A 17,977-nucleotide genomic window follows, 5' to 3' on the forward strand; every position below is an offset into this window, starting at 1 on the left:
AGTTGGCCTCTTGGTGGAATCTTCAATTCAGTTATGGCCATAAGGTAGCCCTGGTGTGAGTGCCAGGTGGGGCTGGGCCTCCTGGTCCTGGTGGGTTCTGCATTTGCAGCTGCGCCCCCTCTGCGGCACATCTGGATCGCTGCCCTGTGCAGGGCCTCACTTCCCGAGTGCCAGGTCTTTCTCTGCACAGCTGCTCTTGTTAACCAGGGCATGATAAAAGCAAAGCCCCTCCCATCGAGTGTCTGATAGCCTTTTAGACGCGCAACCCAAATGCTTGTCCCTGTTCCACCCAAAGGGCTCTTAGCCCTTTAAATTCAGGAAGCAGCTGCAGCAGAACCGTGATCTGCCTTCAGTGGGCAGGGAAGGCCCGTGTTCTATAAACTGCACTGAAAAAGAGGTTGGGCACTACCTGGGCCTGGGGCCCTCAGCGTGTGGATGGTCCTGTCTCTTGGCTGTATTAACATTCATGCATTGCTCGCTTGGCAGCCATGTATATTTATTTTGTATTTATTTATTTTATTTTATTTTAACTTTTAATTGTAATTGTTTTAATTGTTTTATAGTTTTATTGTTGTAAGCTGCCCAGAGTCACTCGGTGAGATGGGCAGCTATAGAAATCAAATAAATAAATAAATAAATAAAAATATCTAGATGCAACAGCTAGCGGGGGCGAGATGCCAGGGGGTGGCGGGTTGCCCCGGGAGCAAGGGGGGGCTGCGGGAAGGACTGTCTTGCGGGCGGCGCTCGTCCTCTCCTGGCCTGCCTCCCTGGGAAGCAGGATGTAGGTCAAGCAGTTCCGTGCTTTCCGCGGCTCTTTGAAGCGCCCGCGCGGCCGGCAGCGGTTCTCGCGGGCTAACCTTTCAGCCGATTTTCTCTTGCGCGCCCAGCTGGCGTGAGCAGGGCGCCCGGGGAAAACTGCCGGGCGGGCTGCGACGTTCCCGAGCCCAGCGGGTGAGGCCGCTTCTCTCTTCGGAGGCGTTTGCCTGCGCATCGGAGCCCGGTCCGGTGCCGCGACCGCTCGGCCTGGCTTGGCCTGGCCGCGCCCCTCGCCCCCCGTTCCCGCCCTGGGCCGGCAGCGGCTGGAAGGCCAGCACCGCCACGGCGAGCTCCCCCGGCGCCCACCCGGGCAGCCTTCGGGGCGCGGACGGACCGCACCGGCCGGCCTCCCCGGCGGGGGGTCGAGGCCACGCCCCCCGGAGGCCGAGGCGGGCATCCTGGAAGACCCCTCCGCGGCGCCGCGCGGGGCCGGGGGCGCGCGCAGGTGGCCGCGGCGAGTCGGCGGCAGCGGCGAGGGCTTTGCGCGCAGCCGCACTCGCCCCGCGCTCGGGCAGCCCGCGCACCTGCTGCCAGGGCCCAGGTGGGCGGCGCGGGCGGAGCCCCCCCCCCGGCAGGCGGAGCGGGCGGTGGCGCCATTGGCCGGCCCGCCGCCCGCCCCGCCCCGCCCCGGCTCGCTCGGCTTGGCCAGCGCCCCGCTCGCCTCCGGTGCCGCAGCCCGGCAGGCGCCTCCTCTTGCGCGGCGCCGCGCTGCTGCGATGCTCTCCCGAGGCAGCTGTGAAGGATGAGCGCCGCTGCCCACCGCCGCCCCTGCCCGCTCGGAGCCCTGCCGCCGCCGGTGCCGCTGCTGCTGCTGCTGCTGGAGCTGCTGCTGCTGCCGCCGCCGCCCGGCGCCTGGGGACTGCTGGCCGGCCCCGGCGGTAAGCGCCCCCGGCCCTGCCCGCCGCTCGCCCTCCCGGGCCCGGCCAGGCGGACCCGGCCCTCCCCCCGCGGGGGAGACCGCCGGGCCCGCCGCCTCCCAGCTAGCCGGGCCCGGCCCGCAGGGGAGCCGCACCCTCCCGGCGGGCCCCCGCGCGGCGCCGCAGCCGTTCCTCCGCGCCCGGCCCGGCCCGGCCCGGCCACCTCGCAGTGCCCGCTCTCCGGGGCTCCGCCATCTGGCTCCCGCCCCCCAATCCTTGCCCCCGCTTCTTTCCTCCCCGTTTTCTGCCTGTCCTCCCGCAGCCTCGGCCCAGCCAGCACTGGTGGGGATAATGGGAGCTGTAGTCCAAGGCATGCGGAAGACTGTAGGCATCCTGGTTTTTCCTAAGCCCCCGGGGCCCCTGACTGCCCGCCAACCCCCTCCCCGGCCTTTTTCGCCCAGCAGGTTGTGCTTCCTGAACTTCCTGTACTGAAGCAAGACTCTTCTCCCCTGGGACCTGGGGTGTTGGGCTCCTGCCCCCCCTTTCTTCAAAGTGCTCCCTCCTTCTTGATTGTTGCCCCTTTTAAATGACTTTGGGCTTCTTCTCAGCCGCCCTTCCCCGTTCTGTGGCAGCCTCACCCTGGGGTTCTGGCTGGGGAAAGCGTTGGTGGTTGACCCACCACCTGTCTTCGGAGGTGGTCAGTCAGTGCCTCAGATCCGCTCCCCCCCTTCCCATGACATCATTTCTGAAAGGCTTGGGGACTTCCATCCTCCGGTCCCCCTCCCTGTCGCTGGTTCCTGGTGAAAGCTCTGGAGAGTTTCTGTTGGAAAATAACGGGGGGAGGGAGCTGCCCACAGCCAGCTTTTGCGGCAGGACCTGTCCTCCAAACCTGACCGAGGGTGGTTGTCTGCCCCATGGCGCTTGCACCTGAGAGGCCAGCAGGAGGAAGGCAGCTGGGTGGGGTGCACCTGATTGTGTGTGGGTCCTATTTTAAAGGATATTGATGAGACAGATGACCACTCTGGGTCTCAAGGTGGGAGAGCAGCTGGTCAGATGATGTGCTTCTGACTCACCCACTCCCTCGTTTTCCACCCCAGCAATCCTGGTTGTCGTTTTAGTACATTGGGGTGGCGGATCTGGGGAAAGCTGAGCTGTGAATAGCTGAACAAGCAGGGGTGGTGGTAAGAAGGTGACCCTCTCCCCTTAAACCTTCCTCTTGGGAGTTATGGGTTGCTGCCCCCCCCCAGGCTCTCTCAGAAGCGGGTGAGACTGGGGGGGGCGCCGGGCAGAGGTGCTTAATGGGCTCCGCAGAGTTTGGGCATCCGGGGACCTGGGAGCCATTGAGTGAAGGCCTCTTCCTTCCCTGCGTAATCGGCCAAATAAGGCAGCCTTCCTTTTCAGATGGGACAGCCTCATCCTCCCTGGCTGGTTTCAACAACTTAAGAGGGGCTGTTTCTGGAGCCTCGCAAAGAAAATACTTTTCCTGGGCGGAAGAATTGAGGCTTTTCGTGTTTGGCTTGTTCCTGGCCTGAAGTGCTTGGGAAGGCCCTGGGGCCACCAGGGGGGGTGACCTTTAGCCTCTTCAAGCCATCCAGGACAAGTGGCCCCTGTCCTGCCCGCTTTCTGAATGGACTTCAGGCAGGTCCAGCAGGGAACAGCGAGTTTGGCGTGGTGTCTGGAGTCTGGCCCCTTCACCAAAGCCCTGGAAGTCCAACTGATCTTGCGTCCCCCAACTCGGATCCTGACGTTGCTCTGCAGGGGTAAGGTTGGTGGGGGCCCCCTGCAGCTTTTTCTTGAAACAAACATTTTGCCACCCTCCATTTAAACACCCCCCCTCCAACTTGAACAAGCTGTGTCTGGATTTGGGGACCATTTCTGTCCTGGGGTGTCTTGGAAATTGGTTGTCTGCAGCAGGGAATTTCACTGGGAATTGAGACGGCCTTGAAGGATTTTGTGTGATTGACTTTGACGGCTGTGCATTGCTGTAGGGCGGTCTAGTTGCTAACTTTCCCTTAAAAATGGTTATGGGAGTCTTGCAGCTTCCCACTGAGTTTCTTCTCTAAAGGGGGTCTCCAAGGCTCTGATGGAGTCAGCAGATGATTTTGGGGGGCCTTTGGCTGAGCGCTGCCGGGGGGTGCCCTTTGTCATTTCACACTTGCTTGAAATGACAAGCAAGCGTGAAATAACTAGCAGGAATGACTAGCTTTAATGGATCCATTTGAAAATGTCGGGATAGTGTGTAAAAACGAGGGAGCTCTGTGACTCGGCGGGCTTGGCCCCACATAATGCTCTTTCTGGAGAAAGAAAGCCAGTTTCAAGGCAGCGGCCCTGCCAACTCCTCTTTTGTAAGAGAGAAGAGGCAGCGTGGAAAGTCCATGTAAGACAGGGGATGATCTTGGTGGCAGATGCCGGCAGAGAATGTATTTTCCCCAGCGAGTCTCAGAAATGACAGTCGGGCTTTGAACGAGGAATGTTTTTGTTCTGGAAGGCAGCACGCCTGGCCTTCCACCACCCCAGGGCACCGGCCGCCTGCCCTTCCTAGGGCAGATCGCAGTGCCTGTTTCCCTCCCCGCTTGCTTCTCTCACGCACCGGAGGAGTAGAGGCACGCCTGGGCCTGGGCTCGGTGAGGCCTCGCTCTGAGCAGGCAGCATTAGGGCTAGAATCTGGATCCCAATCCTGGAATAATTATTGCCTGGCCGATTTGCAGATGTGCGTGAAAACATCCTTCTTGACGGCACATCCGGACGGCGTCCGAATTCTCTCAAATGGAAAAGGCTTCCTTGCGTAGAGGGCGGCTGTCAGAGAGAAGGGATCTTTCCTTGCTGTGTTTCTGGTCTACATGCAGGGGGAGTCATCTCCCCATCCAGGCACCCCGGAAGAAGGACCCGGGGGAGGAGGGCCTCCACCTTACATGGCACGCTGGGTTTGTCAGGGAAGTGGGGCTGTTGGATACCCTGTTTAGGGTGAGACCCAACCCCAGCAGCAGTGAGTGAGGGGTGGCGTGCCAGCAGAACAGGATGAGCCAGACACTGGCATGCTTGGGGGCCTGTCCCCCACTCCGAATAGGACTCTGACCTTCAGGTTTGGGGAGAAGGAGTTTAGGGTGCTGCCTCTGAGCCTCCTTGTGTATGGGATGCTTGTGAAACTGCAAAGGGTGCAAGTTGGCCAGCATCCCCCAACTTAAAGTCCTCCAGTTACGGACCATTTTAATCCCCGTAAGCCAGTGGCACTCTCCACCCGTCACCGGCCTGCCTGGCTGGGCCATTGCCCAAGGGCCGAATTTTCAAAGGGCTCCACCTGTAATCTGTAGCTGCGCAGGAACCTGCCTGGCCATTTGCTCTTTGGTACGCATCTCGGTGACGCTCCGTGTGAAAAGTTCTGCATGCAGACAGAGGAGACAGATGTTCCTGTCTATTTCTTTGCCTTTCAACAATCAGGTTTGCTGCCAAACCTGCTTTTCCTGAAACCTTTTTACAGGGGGTCAAAGGTCTGCACTCTGACAGGCATCTCTCACAGTTGCCCATGATTGGCATGATTTGCAAACAGGAAAAGTGTGTTGTTGTTTTTCAGGGGCTGCTGCCAGAGGTTGGCAGTCTGCTCCTCTCCTCTCATTAGGCAAGAGCACTTGGGCAGAAAGCCTTTCCGAAAACACAGGCAAGGCTGCCCTAGAGTGGGCGAGATAAAGGAAGGGATGTGGTCACAGATGCTGTGGAAACGGTCCAGGTCAGAAGAGGGGGAAATCCTGCATAAGATGCATCCTGAGCCGTGGTGGGTGGTATTTTCCAGCACTGTGTTTTTCACCTTCTGTCCTTACGGTAATTCTCGGCACGTTTACCCGGATGTCAGACCCTAAAATGAAGGGAGGGCAGCAACCAAACCCATCTGCCTCTCTGCCTTTTGGAAAATGTAGATTATCCAGCTCTCCCCCAACCCCTTCGTGGACGGAGAGGATTTTTGCAGGGCAAGGGAGCTGTTGACGTGGGAAGAGGTATCAGGCCTCGTGTCTTTGCTGAACTTCATCGCATCTTGGTTTGCTGGTTAGGAATAAAGCAGAGGACCGAGGTTCGGCCCCAAATCCCAGGGAGTCCCTTTATCTAGAAGTGCCTTTTGCTCTCCAAAGGTTCATTGGCAAGGATTTAAGAATCCCTGGGGAACCCATCCAAAGCAGCCATGCATCTGCAGAGAAGGGGTTTCATCCTAAAGCCTGTATTTAGACTGAGCGCACCTTGTGTTCCAGCATCTCCTTCCAAGCCACAACAGACACTTTCCTTGCGACTTCCACAATTGCTGGCTCTTTTGGAGTAACCCTTTAAGCAGACTAAAGAACGTTCTCCTCCCTTCCTCGCTGCCCCCCCCCCGCAGAGTTCCCGTCCCTGCTTCAGAAACCAGTTCTAATCTAGAGTGAAAATTCGGCCTATCAGCGTCCTCTTATCTATGTCTGATCTCCATTTCAAGGACAAATCCCATGCATAGTGTTGCATCTTGCAAAGGCTCTGTTGCCTTTTAGGAAGAGGTTGCGAGGTGTTCGGACAACTAGTTTCAGGAAATTATGCAGGAAAACGGTCAGCTCTTTGGCACGTGCAGAAAAGGTTCACCAGGAGTCATTTCTGCTAGAAAATTCTAACATGCAGGCTCCCCCCTCCAGGGTATTTTTGCTCCAGTTTACATTGCCATCTTGAGGGTGCCTCTTCCTCTCCCCTTGGATAACGGTCCAGTTATAGAGCAGAAAGGTAGCCCTACCTCGTGGGGGCACGTAGGGGAGGTGACACAAGATTCCCCCACTTGATTTTTGCAACCAAGCTATGAGGGAGGCCTGGCTGCAGCTTACCCAAAGCCCCCTTGCAGAGTTGGGCTCCAGGCCTGTTTCAGGCTCGGTTCCTGGCCAGGTGGCGCTGGCATGCTTCCTGCAGCCCACTCTGATGTCCCCTTCAGTAGCCCCTGCCCAAGTTGTTCTGGTCCTCTGAGGCCTGGCATGCCTGGAGCTGAGCAGACTGTCCTCTGCCAGGCCCATTGGCTGCTCCCCCGCCCCCATAAAGGAGATAGTTAATTCGCTGAGCTACAGCCGAGGCAGATGGTAGTGGGTGGCTGAAGCTTCAGTGGAGGGGGGGAGAGGTCGGGGGGGCATTTGGGGAAAAAGCCAGGAGTCTTGCCAGCTCCCCACCCATAAGGGGGAGTCTTGCCACAGTGTGAACCCCCAGCCACAGGGAGCCCCTTCTTCCCCAGAGACAAGGCCCTCTGGTGCTCCGCGGCTGGCAGATCTTCCTGCCTGGGTGCGTCTGCTGGTAAGGAGTGGTGTGGATGACCTCCCGGCTTGTCTGGGGAGGCAGATGTCATCAGGTGTTGGCAAATTCACCCCAAAAGAAAAAACAAGGCCTTTGGCATAGCTAGAGTGCTGGGGTAGCTACATCCTTGTTTATAGGCGTTGACTTTTCAAGCTGTGGGACTCTTTGTTTGCACAAATGCTAGAGAACATCTCAATGCACACAGCATGGCTTCCTGGAACTTCTTGGCCTGCATGTCTCTAAATCCTTAAAAAACAGCCAGACCTGCTGGGATCTCTGAAGGTTACCTCGTATGTCCGTCCTTCCTTCCTTCCTGCCTGCCTGCCTGCCTGCCTGCCTGCCTTCCCGCCTTCCCTGCCTGATGGCCCTGCTCAGCCTGGCGGAGAGGGCCATCAATAATTCAGAGCTGCTGTGTTCCAAAGAGACATTTTGTCACGTTGGCAGCCAGCCTGAGAGCAGGGAACCTTCTCGTGGCTCAGCCAGAGAACAACAACAGTGAGGGGCCCAGGAGGACAGGGCCACTTCTCCCAGCACCCCCTGGCTCAGGCGGAGGGGTTCCCTCGCCTGGCACCCCTTGGGCAAAGTAGCTAGCCAGCTCTGCTGGAAAACCCCCAAGGACGCTGCCCTTCCCCTGCAGTTTGACCCCTCCAAAGCGAAGCGTGAAATAGGGAGATGAAAACCCCTAAAAAAATAATAATTGGGGGGGAGGGAAGGATTGGAAAGGGATTTGGCTTGATGTGTGAGCGATGATTCCAGTTTGTCTTTCAAGGTGACGAGATCCAAACTCTGCTTTCTGAGCGTACAGGTGGAAGGGACCGGTTTCTCTGCGTGTGGATGGATCTGTGCTGGGGAAAGTCACGGACCCTGAGAGAGTGGGGGGGTGGGGAGTGTGCCAAAACTGCAGTAGGGAAGGAAGGAGGCCTCTGGCTGGCAGAGCACCTTGGCACCCTGGCGTAGGACTGCGGGAGATGCAAAGCTGGAGAGTCCAAAGCAGAAGAAGTTGGAGCGGGGCGGCTTGGCCTTCTCCGCAGGTGACCTGAGCCTCCTTGAAGGCAACTGGCGGCAGTTTGGGATTGTGCCAGGAGACTTTCTTTGTACAAGGCGGCTTGCATAAACGTGGCAGGTGGTAATTGGTGCCCGAGGAACGTCTTGCGTGAAAGGCCCAGCATCCCCGCAGGATCCGGCCTTCTGCTCCCGAGGGTGTCCTCGGGTGGAGACGGCCAAAAGGGTGCTTCTTTTGGCGTCCAGCTTGCCTTCCGCCTCCGGTGGAGGATCTCTCTGCTCCACAGGTGCTGCTGCCCCGGGCAATTGTTTGCTCAGCCGGCGCAGCCGCCATGGGGGGAGGGTAGGAGGGTTGGGTGATCTAGAAATAGCTCCTCACCTTAAAGTGCCAAGTTTTAAGTACACAGCATCTTTGCAGTGGACGAGAGGATTGCCCCACTCTCAGTGGGGAAGTGTTTTCGTTTCAAAATCCATTGGGGATGGCTGGAAATAGAATCGCAGAATCACAGGGCGGGAAGGGACCTTGGCGGTCTTCTAGTCCAACCCCTGCCCAAGGCAGGAGACCTCATACCCTCTCAGACAAACGGGTGTCCAGTCCGTTCTTGGAAACCTCCAGCAACGGGCTGTGGAATGTGCATCTTGAGTCGTGTGTGCCGAATTAGCGCCGTTGCGCCTGCCGCCCGCCCCAGTGGCTACACGCACCCGAATCTCCCATGTTATCTAGACCTGTCTCCCTTTTTCTCCGCTTAGCAACCCCAGAGCGTCCCTGGCTCTCCTCGGCTTTGGGGGAGGGGTGTTGGAGGCTCATTCCAGATTCGGAGAAGGCTTGCGCTTGGACTGGACTGTGAGGCAGCCAGGGCACTGCCTCTTCCGAGGCCTCAGCCTGGACCACGGCACAGCGCTGGCTCCCCGTGGCTGCTCTCCAAAGCGGCGGGACCCTTTCTGGATGCAGATCTCATCTTTCGGCCAGCACAGTGCCTCGGGGAAGTCGGGGAATTCCCAAGACTTCCACTTGTAGAAGTTCTTCCTTTGGGGTTACTTTCATCTTAGGCTCCTCGGTGGGTGACTGAGTCCAAATATCAGGCTGTTGGGTCAGGAAATAGTGGGGTCCTTCTCCTCCTCCATCACCATTATCATCATCATCATCCCTCCTCCTCCTCCAATTTTCCCAAACTCACTCTCTTCCCCCATCGCCTCACCGCCATTTCTAAAATTAAGTTGTATTTGCTTCTTGCAAGACTCAGTTGCTCTCCTGGCAGTGCCTGGACCAATAAGAGGCAGGTGGGGTGACCTCCCCTGAGCAGATGTGAGGTTTTTTGGCTGACCACGTGGCCTGTCCCCTTTCGAGCTGGGCCACCTCCCTTGGTGGACATCTCTAGAAGGCTGGTGACCTGCTGCTGGCAGTTGAAAGAATTTCCATGCAGTCACTCGTCATTTGGTGCGTAACTGCACTTGTTCTTTTTTGCTTTATGTGGCTGATGGTTTTCGGTGTGTTCTACCTCTTCACAACTCTCTGAACGACTCTGCATTTTGGGCGGGGGGAGCAAGGCCGGTGGCTGCGTGTGCAACTAAACTGTTTCCGTGTTTGGCTGCTGCAAACCAGCTTTGCTGCTGGCAGACAATCTGGATTTCCAGTCCTGGCTGGGCAGGAGCTAGCGATGGGCCCGCCTTTCCTCCGAGTGCCAACAGATCAAGGAGAAAAACAAAGCTAAAAAGGCTTAGCCTATCCCCATCCTCCACCTTTGCTAATCTTCCCTTGACCAGAAGCAGAGGGCGTGAGATGGTGTGCTCCTGCCCTCCCAGTCTGGCAGATGCAGTGGGGGAGGGCAGAACCCGGCTTCATTTGCCCCAATGCCAGGCCCTCCCGGGTTGAGCGCCAGGCCGTCCCATCAGCAGTTGCCAGACGGGAAATTCATTTCTTTCCTGCCATCCAGTGGACAGAGAAAAAAATCTGGTAGCGTATGGTGAGGTCACAATAATGGCAGAAATAAATACAGCAAGAAGTGCAAAGTGGCCTGGGTCAAGTTGGGAAAAGGTGCAGGAGGCAGGGGGCCCACATTCAGATTGGTGGCCCCGTCCGGTCTCTGGCTGACTGCCCCCACTTCCTTTCTCCCTTTCTTGGGGGAGAAACGTCACTCCAGGCAGGGCAGGGGCATCCTGCTCTTCCCGATTTGCCCTTCCTGTTTCTCCTTCGGAGCACAAATGTTCTCCCTAATCTCTGCGTGTCTGGCATCCCCCCAGACTATTCTTTCTGTGGCAGCCTGGTTTTGCAAAAGCAACTGACTGCAGGCCTCCAGCAGCCTCTCTCAGGGCCACGGGGAGGAAGGCCCGCATGATTGTCCCCGTTGCAAGGCTCCTCTGAGGCATGCAGGCTTGGCTCTTCCCTCACTTGGCATCTGACGGGCAGCCAAACAGGTTCCCGGGCATCAGGCTTTTCGTAAGGCTCATTGCTCTGCCTCTTGAGTGCCACTGTCCCGTTTTGTTATGTAGGGTCTGCTTCAGGGCTCCTCAATTTTGTGATAAATTTTAATGACGTTTTTGTCCCCCACCCCCACCTGCCGAGCAAGGGCACGGCCATCTGGAATAACCTCACGGTTCCTGTGTGGTGTGCTGCCAGGCCGGGCGGCTGTGCCGTGGACCCCTCTTGCTTGGCCGCCCTCGACTGAGGCCCGTTTTCTTAAGTAGGCAAACAAGGGAGGCTTAAAAACAATGCCCCCCCCCCCGATTATCGTTCTTCCTTGCCATTCTCTCTTGGCACCCTTGGCAAAGCTTTGTTGTCCCTGCCACGTTTGGACTGTTTCCCTTTTGCCTTCTGCCCAAATCAGAAATATAAGAAGAAGCAGCCAGTTCAACAGGTTAAACAGGGCAGGCGTTGCTTAGATCTTGCTTACTTTCCGGGCGGGGGCAGAGTAACCTCCACGGCTCCCCCACCCCTGCACCGAGAGAGACATTTGAGCTGCGCCACCTGGCGGCCAAGTTTCCAAGTTGTGCGTTGCGGCAGCTGTCTGGTGCCCGCAGCTGGGAAGAGCGGGGGGGGGGGGCGCATCCTTCAGGCTGCAGAAGCCCTGCCCGTGTGGCCCCGATTGACACCCACCTCGGGGGTGATTTCTTTTGGAGGGCCAGGTCTGCCATTGCACGTGGCCCCTGTCAATTTGGGGGGGGGCAGCTTCATAAGGAAGAGAGTCCATCTAAATCTCTATGCCGTGCGGGGCAGCCAAATGCCTTTCGCTGCAGAGCGTGCGAGGGACCCTGATCCACTTCCTCCCGTTTCAATCCAGAGCTGTGTCCTCGGCACTTGGATTGCACCCTTCAGCGGCGGACTCAGTGCCAGCTGGGGTCCCACGCCTGCGGCCCCTGCCTCCCCCAGTTTGTCGAAGACCGGGATGGCAAATGCGTGGCCCAGACGCAAGCGCCCAAAGGTAAGGCAAGGGGGGAGCCTCAGCCAGGATTCCTGCCGGTTTAATGGGCAGAGGCCACCTCTGACGGAAGGGCCCTTTCCGCGCCCTCCGTCCCCTTGGCTCTCGCCTCCCTGGCAGGAGAGAGACCTCGGGGCAGCCAAGCTGCTGCTTTGCCCCGGGGGAGTTTGCCCGGTTGCTGCGGATGGGGAGCCGGTGGGTGGAGACCGAGTTTACAGAAAGCCTCACACAAACCAAGACCGAGACGCTAGGGACAATTCTGGGACCATAAGAACCGCGCGTGCCAAACGTGATCCAGGCAGTGGAGGGAACCCACACTGTGCCCTATTATCAGAATGGCAGCAGCCCTGCTGTAGGCCCCGGCCCCACCGAGGAGCGTCAAGGCAGGGAGTTTTCCTGCTCAGCATGTTCCAGTGGGGGGGCTCTGGATGACAAGAAGTATCACCCCTGGAAGCCTTAGGGAAACGGCACTGAAGTAGGATCTACTCCAGTGTGCCAAAGGGTTGCAGAAAGAGGTGCCGAGGTGGCTCTTCTCAGCCAAGGCTGTAGTGAGTAGAGGGTTGGACTGGATGGCCTCTGAGGGCCCTTCCATTTCTAGGGTCTGAAGCTTCTGTAGCCCAGAGGGCAGGGGAAGGTACTCCCCTTGCAGGTTGCTGGCATTCTGCCTGCCCACGTTTGGAAGGCGAGGGAGGTGTGGGAAGGGAGGGTGTGCGCAGAACAGGGCAGCTGGCACAAGGGGCTTCATGCCAAGTGGCTCCTCCCACTGGCAGATGGTGGGTTATGCAACAGCTCGGTTGCAAGAGGATTGTTTTCCCGGTTGCGTTGGAGTCCCTCGCTGAAGACCCCCCCCTTCAAAACTGTGGAGATTTGGGGCCTCTCTGCCCCTGTGCAGTGCGGCTGCCTTGCCCTCTAACCTTAAGCCCTCCCTGCTCGCTGGAAGGTTTTGCTGAAGCTGCAAGTTGAGGGGTGAGGGGTGTCTTTTTTTTTTTTGGCTGACTGCCTTTTGTATGGGCCCCCTCCCTCTCTAGGCCAGACTTCTGTTGTTCCCAACCTAGAAGAAGAAATTGATTTGTTGTCGGATGTGCTGTCCAAGCAGGGGGAGGCGCCTCTACGCCACAGCCAGGAAGGTACAGCTGCCCCAGGCCCGGTAGCCTCCCCCCCACCTGGTGCAGGGCAGGGCAGGGGGCGCTTGAGGCTGGCCTGTTTTTCCAAGGGAAAGCTTCCAGGCTCCTTCCTCCTCCACCTTCTCTCTGCCAATCGGCTACCCTTCCCTCTCCCAGGAAGCCCGGCCCCCACCAGCCCGCACTCCGGGAGCGGGGCGTCGAAGGCAGAGGCCCCACAGAGTGGCCGGGGGGGATGGCCAGACACATCCCTTCGCCCCAACACGGAGCCGGTCCACAGCTCTCCGGTGGAATCGGAGCCCATCTCTCCAAACGACTCCCTCATCCTCGGTGAGCTTTTGCCCCCCTGGCAGGATGGATGCTCCTCCGTCTGTCCCTGAGAAAAGCATAGGGGGAAGCAAGCTCTCAAGGTGCTAGTCCTCAGCCCTAAGATGCCTGCCCTTGGCTTGGCAAACCTCCCTCTTGATAATCCCACCTCCAGCGGCTGTGGAGGGGGCGCTGGGTGCGAATAGACTCTGCGGAGCGGGGAAAACCTCCCTCTGCTCCGGCGGCACTCTCCGGCTCCCCTCTCCAGATCTCTGTCCTCCCTTTTGCAGGCTTGATCGTCGTGTGCACGGCAGCAGGGGTGGCAGCTCTGGTGGTGGCAACTGTTTGCTGGTGCAGGTAAGCCCTGCGGGGCCGCCCCTGGGCATCGGGGCAGAGCAGGGGGCGAACGGTGGCAACTAACTTCCTTGAAGCAGCAGCCTTGAGATGAGCCCCGGAGCCCTTCGGTGCTGCCTCCAAATGGAGCCTCCATGTACAGCAGCAGTATATCATGGGAGGCTGGGGATGTTTGGGAACTCCTTGGGGGCTTTCTAAAGGCACCGGGCTTGGTGGTCCTGCGCGTGGTGGTGGGGGTTTCCTCACAGACTTTCTCCTCTCCCCCCAGGCTGCAGAAGGAGATGCAGCTTGCCCAAAAAGCTGACTATCCAGCAAATAAGCTCCCTGACCTCCCGTCCTACGACAAGCTCTCTGTAAGTCCCCCTCTCCTGCACGCCCCTTTGCCAGCCCTGGGCGTGGCGAGGGCCGAGCCGTTCCCAGTTGTGCCCCAGGAGGAGCCTCTCTGGCCAGTCCCCGCTCTCGGGCACTGCTCTGTGCTGTGGCTTCTTCACGTGCCTCACCCTCCTGGCACCCTGGTTGCCCAGTTGGTCTCTGCTGGTGGCAGGGAGTTGTCTGTGCCCTGGCCGGGCTTGGCTCCCTGGCACCAGGGCAGGGTCCTCTCTCCCTTCCGAGTGCGCAAGGTGCCGCCTGCTTCGCTCTGGAGGAAAAACGCGTCTGGGAGGTGCAGCCTCGGTCGTGCCTGTTCTGCCCGTGTAACGTTCCCCGCGCTGTCGGTGTCTCCCCACCCTTCTCTTTCCACCCAGCCGGGGGATAGAAAGCTGGCGCAGAGTGCCCAGATGTACCACTACCAGCACCAGAAGCAGCAGATGCTCTCCATGGAAAAGTGCGTCCTCCTCCGCAGTGATGTGTTCAAAGCCTCTCAAGAGCATTGGTTCCTCTTCCCGGTTTTTTGTTCGACCTCCCGATGAATTGGGCCCAGAAGTGTGTCTGGAGAAGGTCCTTTGCGCAAGGCCGCCAACAGCACGGCACACTTGCACCCCTGTCTTGGCTTAGTTGGGGCTCAGCTGCGTGCCCAAAGCCAGAGGGCCTTGCCAACCATGATTCGTGGCCAGGATTAAGTAAATAGTGGCCTGGTGCAATGAGTGAGCCCAGTTTTACAAAGCGCCCCAGCTGCATTGGTGCAAACCAGTGGCTTGTGAGGCACTTGCTATGCGTGCGTCTCCCGCCTGTATGAAATAAGAGAGACGCTTTGCCAGACCACCTCTGCCCCAGAGGACGGGATTGCATTCAGTGAGGCTGCTTATCAGCTGCTCTTCTGAAAACGTTGGCAGTCTTGAAAAGGTGCACATAAATTAGGATCTCCGGCATGAAATACATCCGTGGCTGCTGGGGGAGCAGAATCCCACCAGCTCGTCCAAGTTTTACAGCCAAGTGCCAGAACCAGAGTGTGCCTCCTTCAACTGCCCATTCGCCTGTTTTATTCTGGGGGCGTCACTGAATGAGCTCTGGCCTGGCACGGGGAGCCCGGCCGTACAGTGTTTCTGGGGACCTCACGCAATCTGAAAAGGCTTTGGGTCGGGTACAAAACGCCAAAGCTTTGAAAGCAGAATCCCAGCTGGGGGTGGGGGTTGGCCTGGAGTGTGAACAGTTTCCTAAGTTGGCAGGTGGGGCGGGGATCTTCTGCCCCGTCTCACTGGCTGCGTCCTCCCCACCTCTGAATCTGCAGGCAGAAGGAGGAAGCCATGGTTCCCGAATCCGCCTCATCGGACGAAGAGAATGAAGACGGGGACTTCACGGTGTACGAGTGTCCCGGCCTGGCCCCGGTGGGTGTCTCTCTAGGGAGGGAGCAGGCACAGGGTGCTGCCCCCCACTACTTTGCCCTGTTGCTGAAGAAGTGAGGGGCAGACCCCTTGGGTGGATCTGGAGGGGAGGGGAGGGAGGGGCACAGCTTTGGTGGTTCGTTTCCCTGCGGGGGGGGCGCGGTTCCCCAGCTGAGGGGGCTGCCTTGCCCACTGTGAATCAGAGCGGGGGCCCCAGCCCCCCCAGGAAGTCATGCCCCTTCCCTGCCCTGCGTCAGGGCAGGTGGCTTCCAGCTCCTCGTCGTGGTGGGGGTGTAACGGTGGCGTCTCTCCCTTCCATTCTTCCTCGCTGGCCACTACAGACCGGGGAGATGGAAGTCAAGAACCCGCTTTTTGACGACTCGTTGCCCCCAAAGCTGCACCCCTGACCAGGGACTGTGGACTGTGTGCAGGACCTGCTTGAGGGGCCCGCCCGGCGGTTGGCTGTCCTCCACAAACTCTTGGCTGAAATAAATATGCTTCTGCTCGGCTTTGCGTCCTCCCCTTCGGCTGGCCAGGCTCCCGGATGTCAAGAAGAGGCTTTGTGGACTGTCTGGACTTGGCTGGGGGGAAGAGGAGGAGGGCCTGGAGCGCTGACCTGCCTGCCTGGGCCGCCTCCTGCCCCCTGCTCCCCCAGCCTTGGGCACGGCAAGACCCACGTTGCAAAAACCAGGTTCCAACACAGCAGGGTGGCCCTGCCTGCATTTGCCTTTTTCCTTTAACATTTTTTGCAGCCCCCAGGTAAAAATAACCAGGCTGGGGCACATTTAATGCTCAGTGCGTCTCCCTTCGAGATGATGCTGCAGTTTTAGGAGAGAGGAAGCCGCTGGGTTCGGACAGACTCTCCCCCGCCCTGCAAATTGAGACGCCTTTGGAAGGCGGTCGATGCGCCCATTTGACAGGTGGGAACCAGAAGCAGACTGAGGCTGGAAAAGGTGCACTTTCCAGGTTTAGTAGGTCCTTACCCATTTCATATGCAGTTTTCAGCATTTTCCCAAGGCAAATCTGGGAAACTGAATTTTGGGGTGGCTGAGAGTTCGCTTACAGGCTTTGTGGTCAGTTCCCAGGATTTCAAGGGGAAGGAATGTTTTGAAAGGGCTGAAAAGTGACCTCTCCAGAGGCAGGAAAGGCGGGGGAGCCAGGCCCACCCGGAGAGGGTGTTTCTGGCTGTGGGTGCCCTGCACAAGGTGCTCAGATGCCAGTCCCACCCTGCAGCGGAGCTTCCTCCTTAGTGAGTGGGGGCTTGGAACTGGGCCCTCCCCTGGCGGACCCTCTAAGTGGGGCCAGGGGGAGTCCTTGGGAGTTGGGAAAACGGTTCTCTGGAAGAATTTGTGCTCGCCCCGTTTGAGATAGAAGCTGGCCATTTGCAAAAGGCAGGAGAACCAGAACACGTCCTGTTCTTTCGGGATGGGGCCGGCCTGGCTGCCAGGGGCCCCCTTCCTCCACCCCCACCCACCCCCCGTGGGTAGCAGAGAGGTCTCTGGGAGAGGGAAGGGGCCAGGCTGCCTTCACCGCTTAGCTCTCTGGCCATGCTCACCCTTCTGCCAGTGTGACACACACACACCCGGCCTGGCACAAAGGGAAGGGACTTCTGCTCCAAACTCTCAACCTTTTGGCACTTCTGAGGAGTTCATAATCAGCCGCCAGACCGACTGAGCAAGGGCTAGGATGGCATTGAGCCAAGTCTTTTTTCTTTAAATTAAAATCGAATCTGAAAGGTTGATGAATTTTCTTCCCTTCGTACCAAATTCAGAACATTTCCAAAGTATTATCGCCTTCTTAATTCAGTAATTAAAGGGGGGTGGGGTGGGGAGGGAAGAGGAGTGAGATTCCTCAGTTGTTGGTAACCCACACAGTCGGCTTTTAGAAGACATGAAGGTCCAGGCCTTCTATCTCCCCCTAAGTGTTGGGGGGTGCAGGGTCGGAGAGGATGAGTTGGGTTAGGCAGCAGTAAAGGCAGATTCCTATCCCTACCTTCACAAATCCAAAGACATTCGTAAACCCCCTGGGTAGCTGTGGCCTATTTCTCCCTGCCGTGAGGTCTAGAAGCTTGATGGAAATCAGTAAAAGGAACACTAGGGCAACACCTTATGCTCAGGTGCAGTGTGTAAGCGAAGTTAGAAAGAGGCACGTTTATTTGTGCAGTTGCACTTGGGGATTGCGATGCAACTCATGAGCAATTTTGGAAGTTGGTGCCTTGCCGGGGATGGTGCAGGTGGACAGGGCAGAGTGTTTTTTTGAGAATTTTGCCAAAAGCATTTCTTGGCTCTTTGGGTTTGAGGTGCATTAGGGTTGCATTAGGGCCTTTTCGCTAAGGTGCCCTCCTCTGCCCGTCAGTGTCTCAAGAGGGGTTTCTGTAAGGTCTTCCCCACGCAGAACAGAGGGACCTGAAGCCTCCAGCTGCCTGGCCCCTCGGCCGCCCGGCTTCCGCCGTCTGGGGGTCAGGAACTGCTCTGGCCCGCAGGAACCACCTTATTAAGCTAGAGAAGCTGCTGCTGCGGAAACGTCTTGCGGGACTTCGGGGGGGCTGTTTCTGAAGCAGCTTTGTGGAGGGACCGCTCTGCGTTCACCGTGTTTTGGATTTTGCACAACACTTTGCACTACCCCACTGCGCAGTTTACTCCTTACCTTCGCATTCTTTCCAAAGAGGGAGCTGCGCACAAGCGGGGAGACCTGAACCCTTGGAGGATGCCCCCCCCCCGTGGTGACTTTGCAGACTTTCTGCGCCAGGTGGGGGTGTCCTCCCCCAAGAAGCCGCTCTGCCCTCCTTGCTGGACTTGGCTGTGCCCCGGAGCAGTTTGGGGCCCGGCAGCTCTTAGTGCCCCCCCAAAAAAGAGGGCGGGGCTGGGAGAGAGAATGCCACATGGGGAAGGGCTCTTTTTTCTTTCTTTTGTTATTTCCGTTTCCAGACCTGTATGGACTGTGTTTAATAAATTTTATTAAATGACCAATTATCAAGGTAGAGCTCAAATGCTTTCTTTTGTTCTGCTTTAAATGAGTCATTTTTTTCCTGGTTTTAGGGGTACCTTAGAGTACCAAGTCTG

General features: G+C 58.0%; 1 protein-coding gene across 2 annotated transcripts; it reads left to right on the forward strand.

Moving 5' to 3' along the window:
• The first annotated feature begins 1,456 nt into the window (after positions 1-1,456).
• Positions 1,457-17,322, forward strand: NPDC1 (neural proliferation, differentiation and control 1). Of its 2 annotated transcripts, XM_063316181.1 has the most exons (10): positions 1,457-1,694; positions 11,237-11,377; positions 12,403-12,501; positions 12,655-12,825; positions 13,092-13,158; positions 13,424-13,508; positions 13,899-13,978; positions 14,822-14,918; positions 15,257-16,838; positions 16,885-17,322. In XM_063316181.1, the coding sequence occupies exons 1-9, from the start codon at positions 1,559-1,561 to the stop codon at positions 15,320-15,322; spliced, it is 942 nt and encodes a 313-aa protein (XP_063172251.1). In that variant the 5' UTR covers positions 1,457-1,558; the 3' UTR covers positions 15,323-16,838; positions 16,885-17,322. The 2 variants fall into 2 exon arrangements, with proteins under 2 accessions (XP_063172251.1, XP_063172252.1); XM_063316182.1 differs by lacking the exon at positions 12,403-12,501.
• The last annotated feature ends 655 nt before the right edge of the window (positions 17,323-17,977 follow it).

The sequence above is a fragment of the Candoia aspera genome, chromosome 16 (genome assembly GCF_035149785.1).
Source record: "Candoia aspera isolate rCanAsp1 chromosome 16, rCanAsp1.hap2, whole genome shotgun sequence".
Classification (NCBI taxonomy): domain Eukaryota; kingdom Metazoa; phylum Chordata; class Lepidosauria; order Squamata; family Boidae; genus Candoia; species Candoia aspera.

Excerpts from the sequence above, each read along its gene's own strand:
- NPDC1 (XM_063316181.1), top strand. The coding sequence starts at position 1,559 with ATGAGCGCCGCTGCCCACCGCCGCCCCTGCCCGCTCGGAGCCCTGCCG. Across the intron at positions 1,695-11,236 it reads ACTGCTGGCCGGCCCCGGCG|AGCTGTGTCCTCGGCACTTG; the intron begins GTAAGCGCCCCC and ends GTTTCAATCCAG. Across the intron at positions 11,378-12,402 it reads CCAGACGCAAGCGCCCAAAG|GCCAGACTTCTGTTGTTCCC; the intron begins GTAAGGCAAGGG and ends CTCCCTCTCTAG.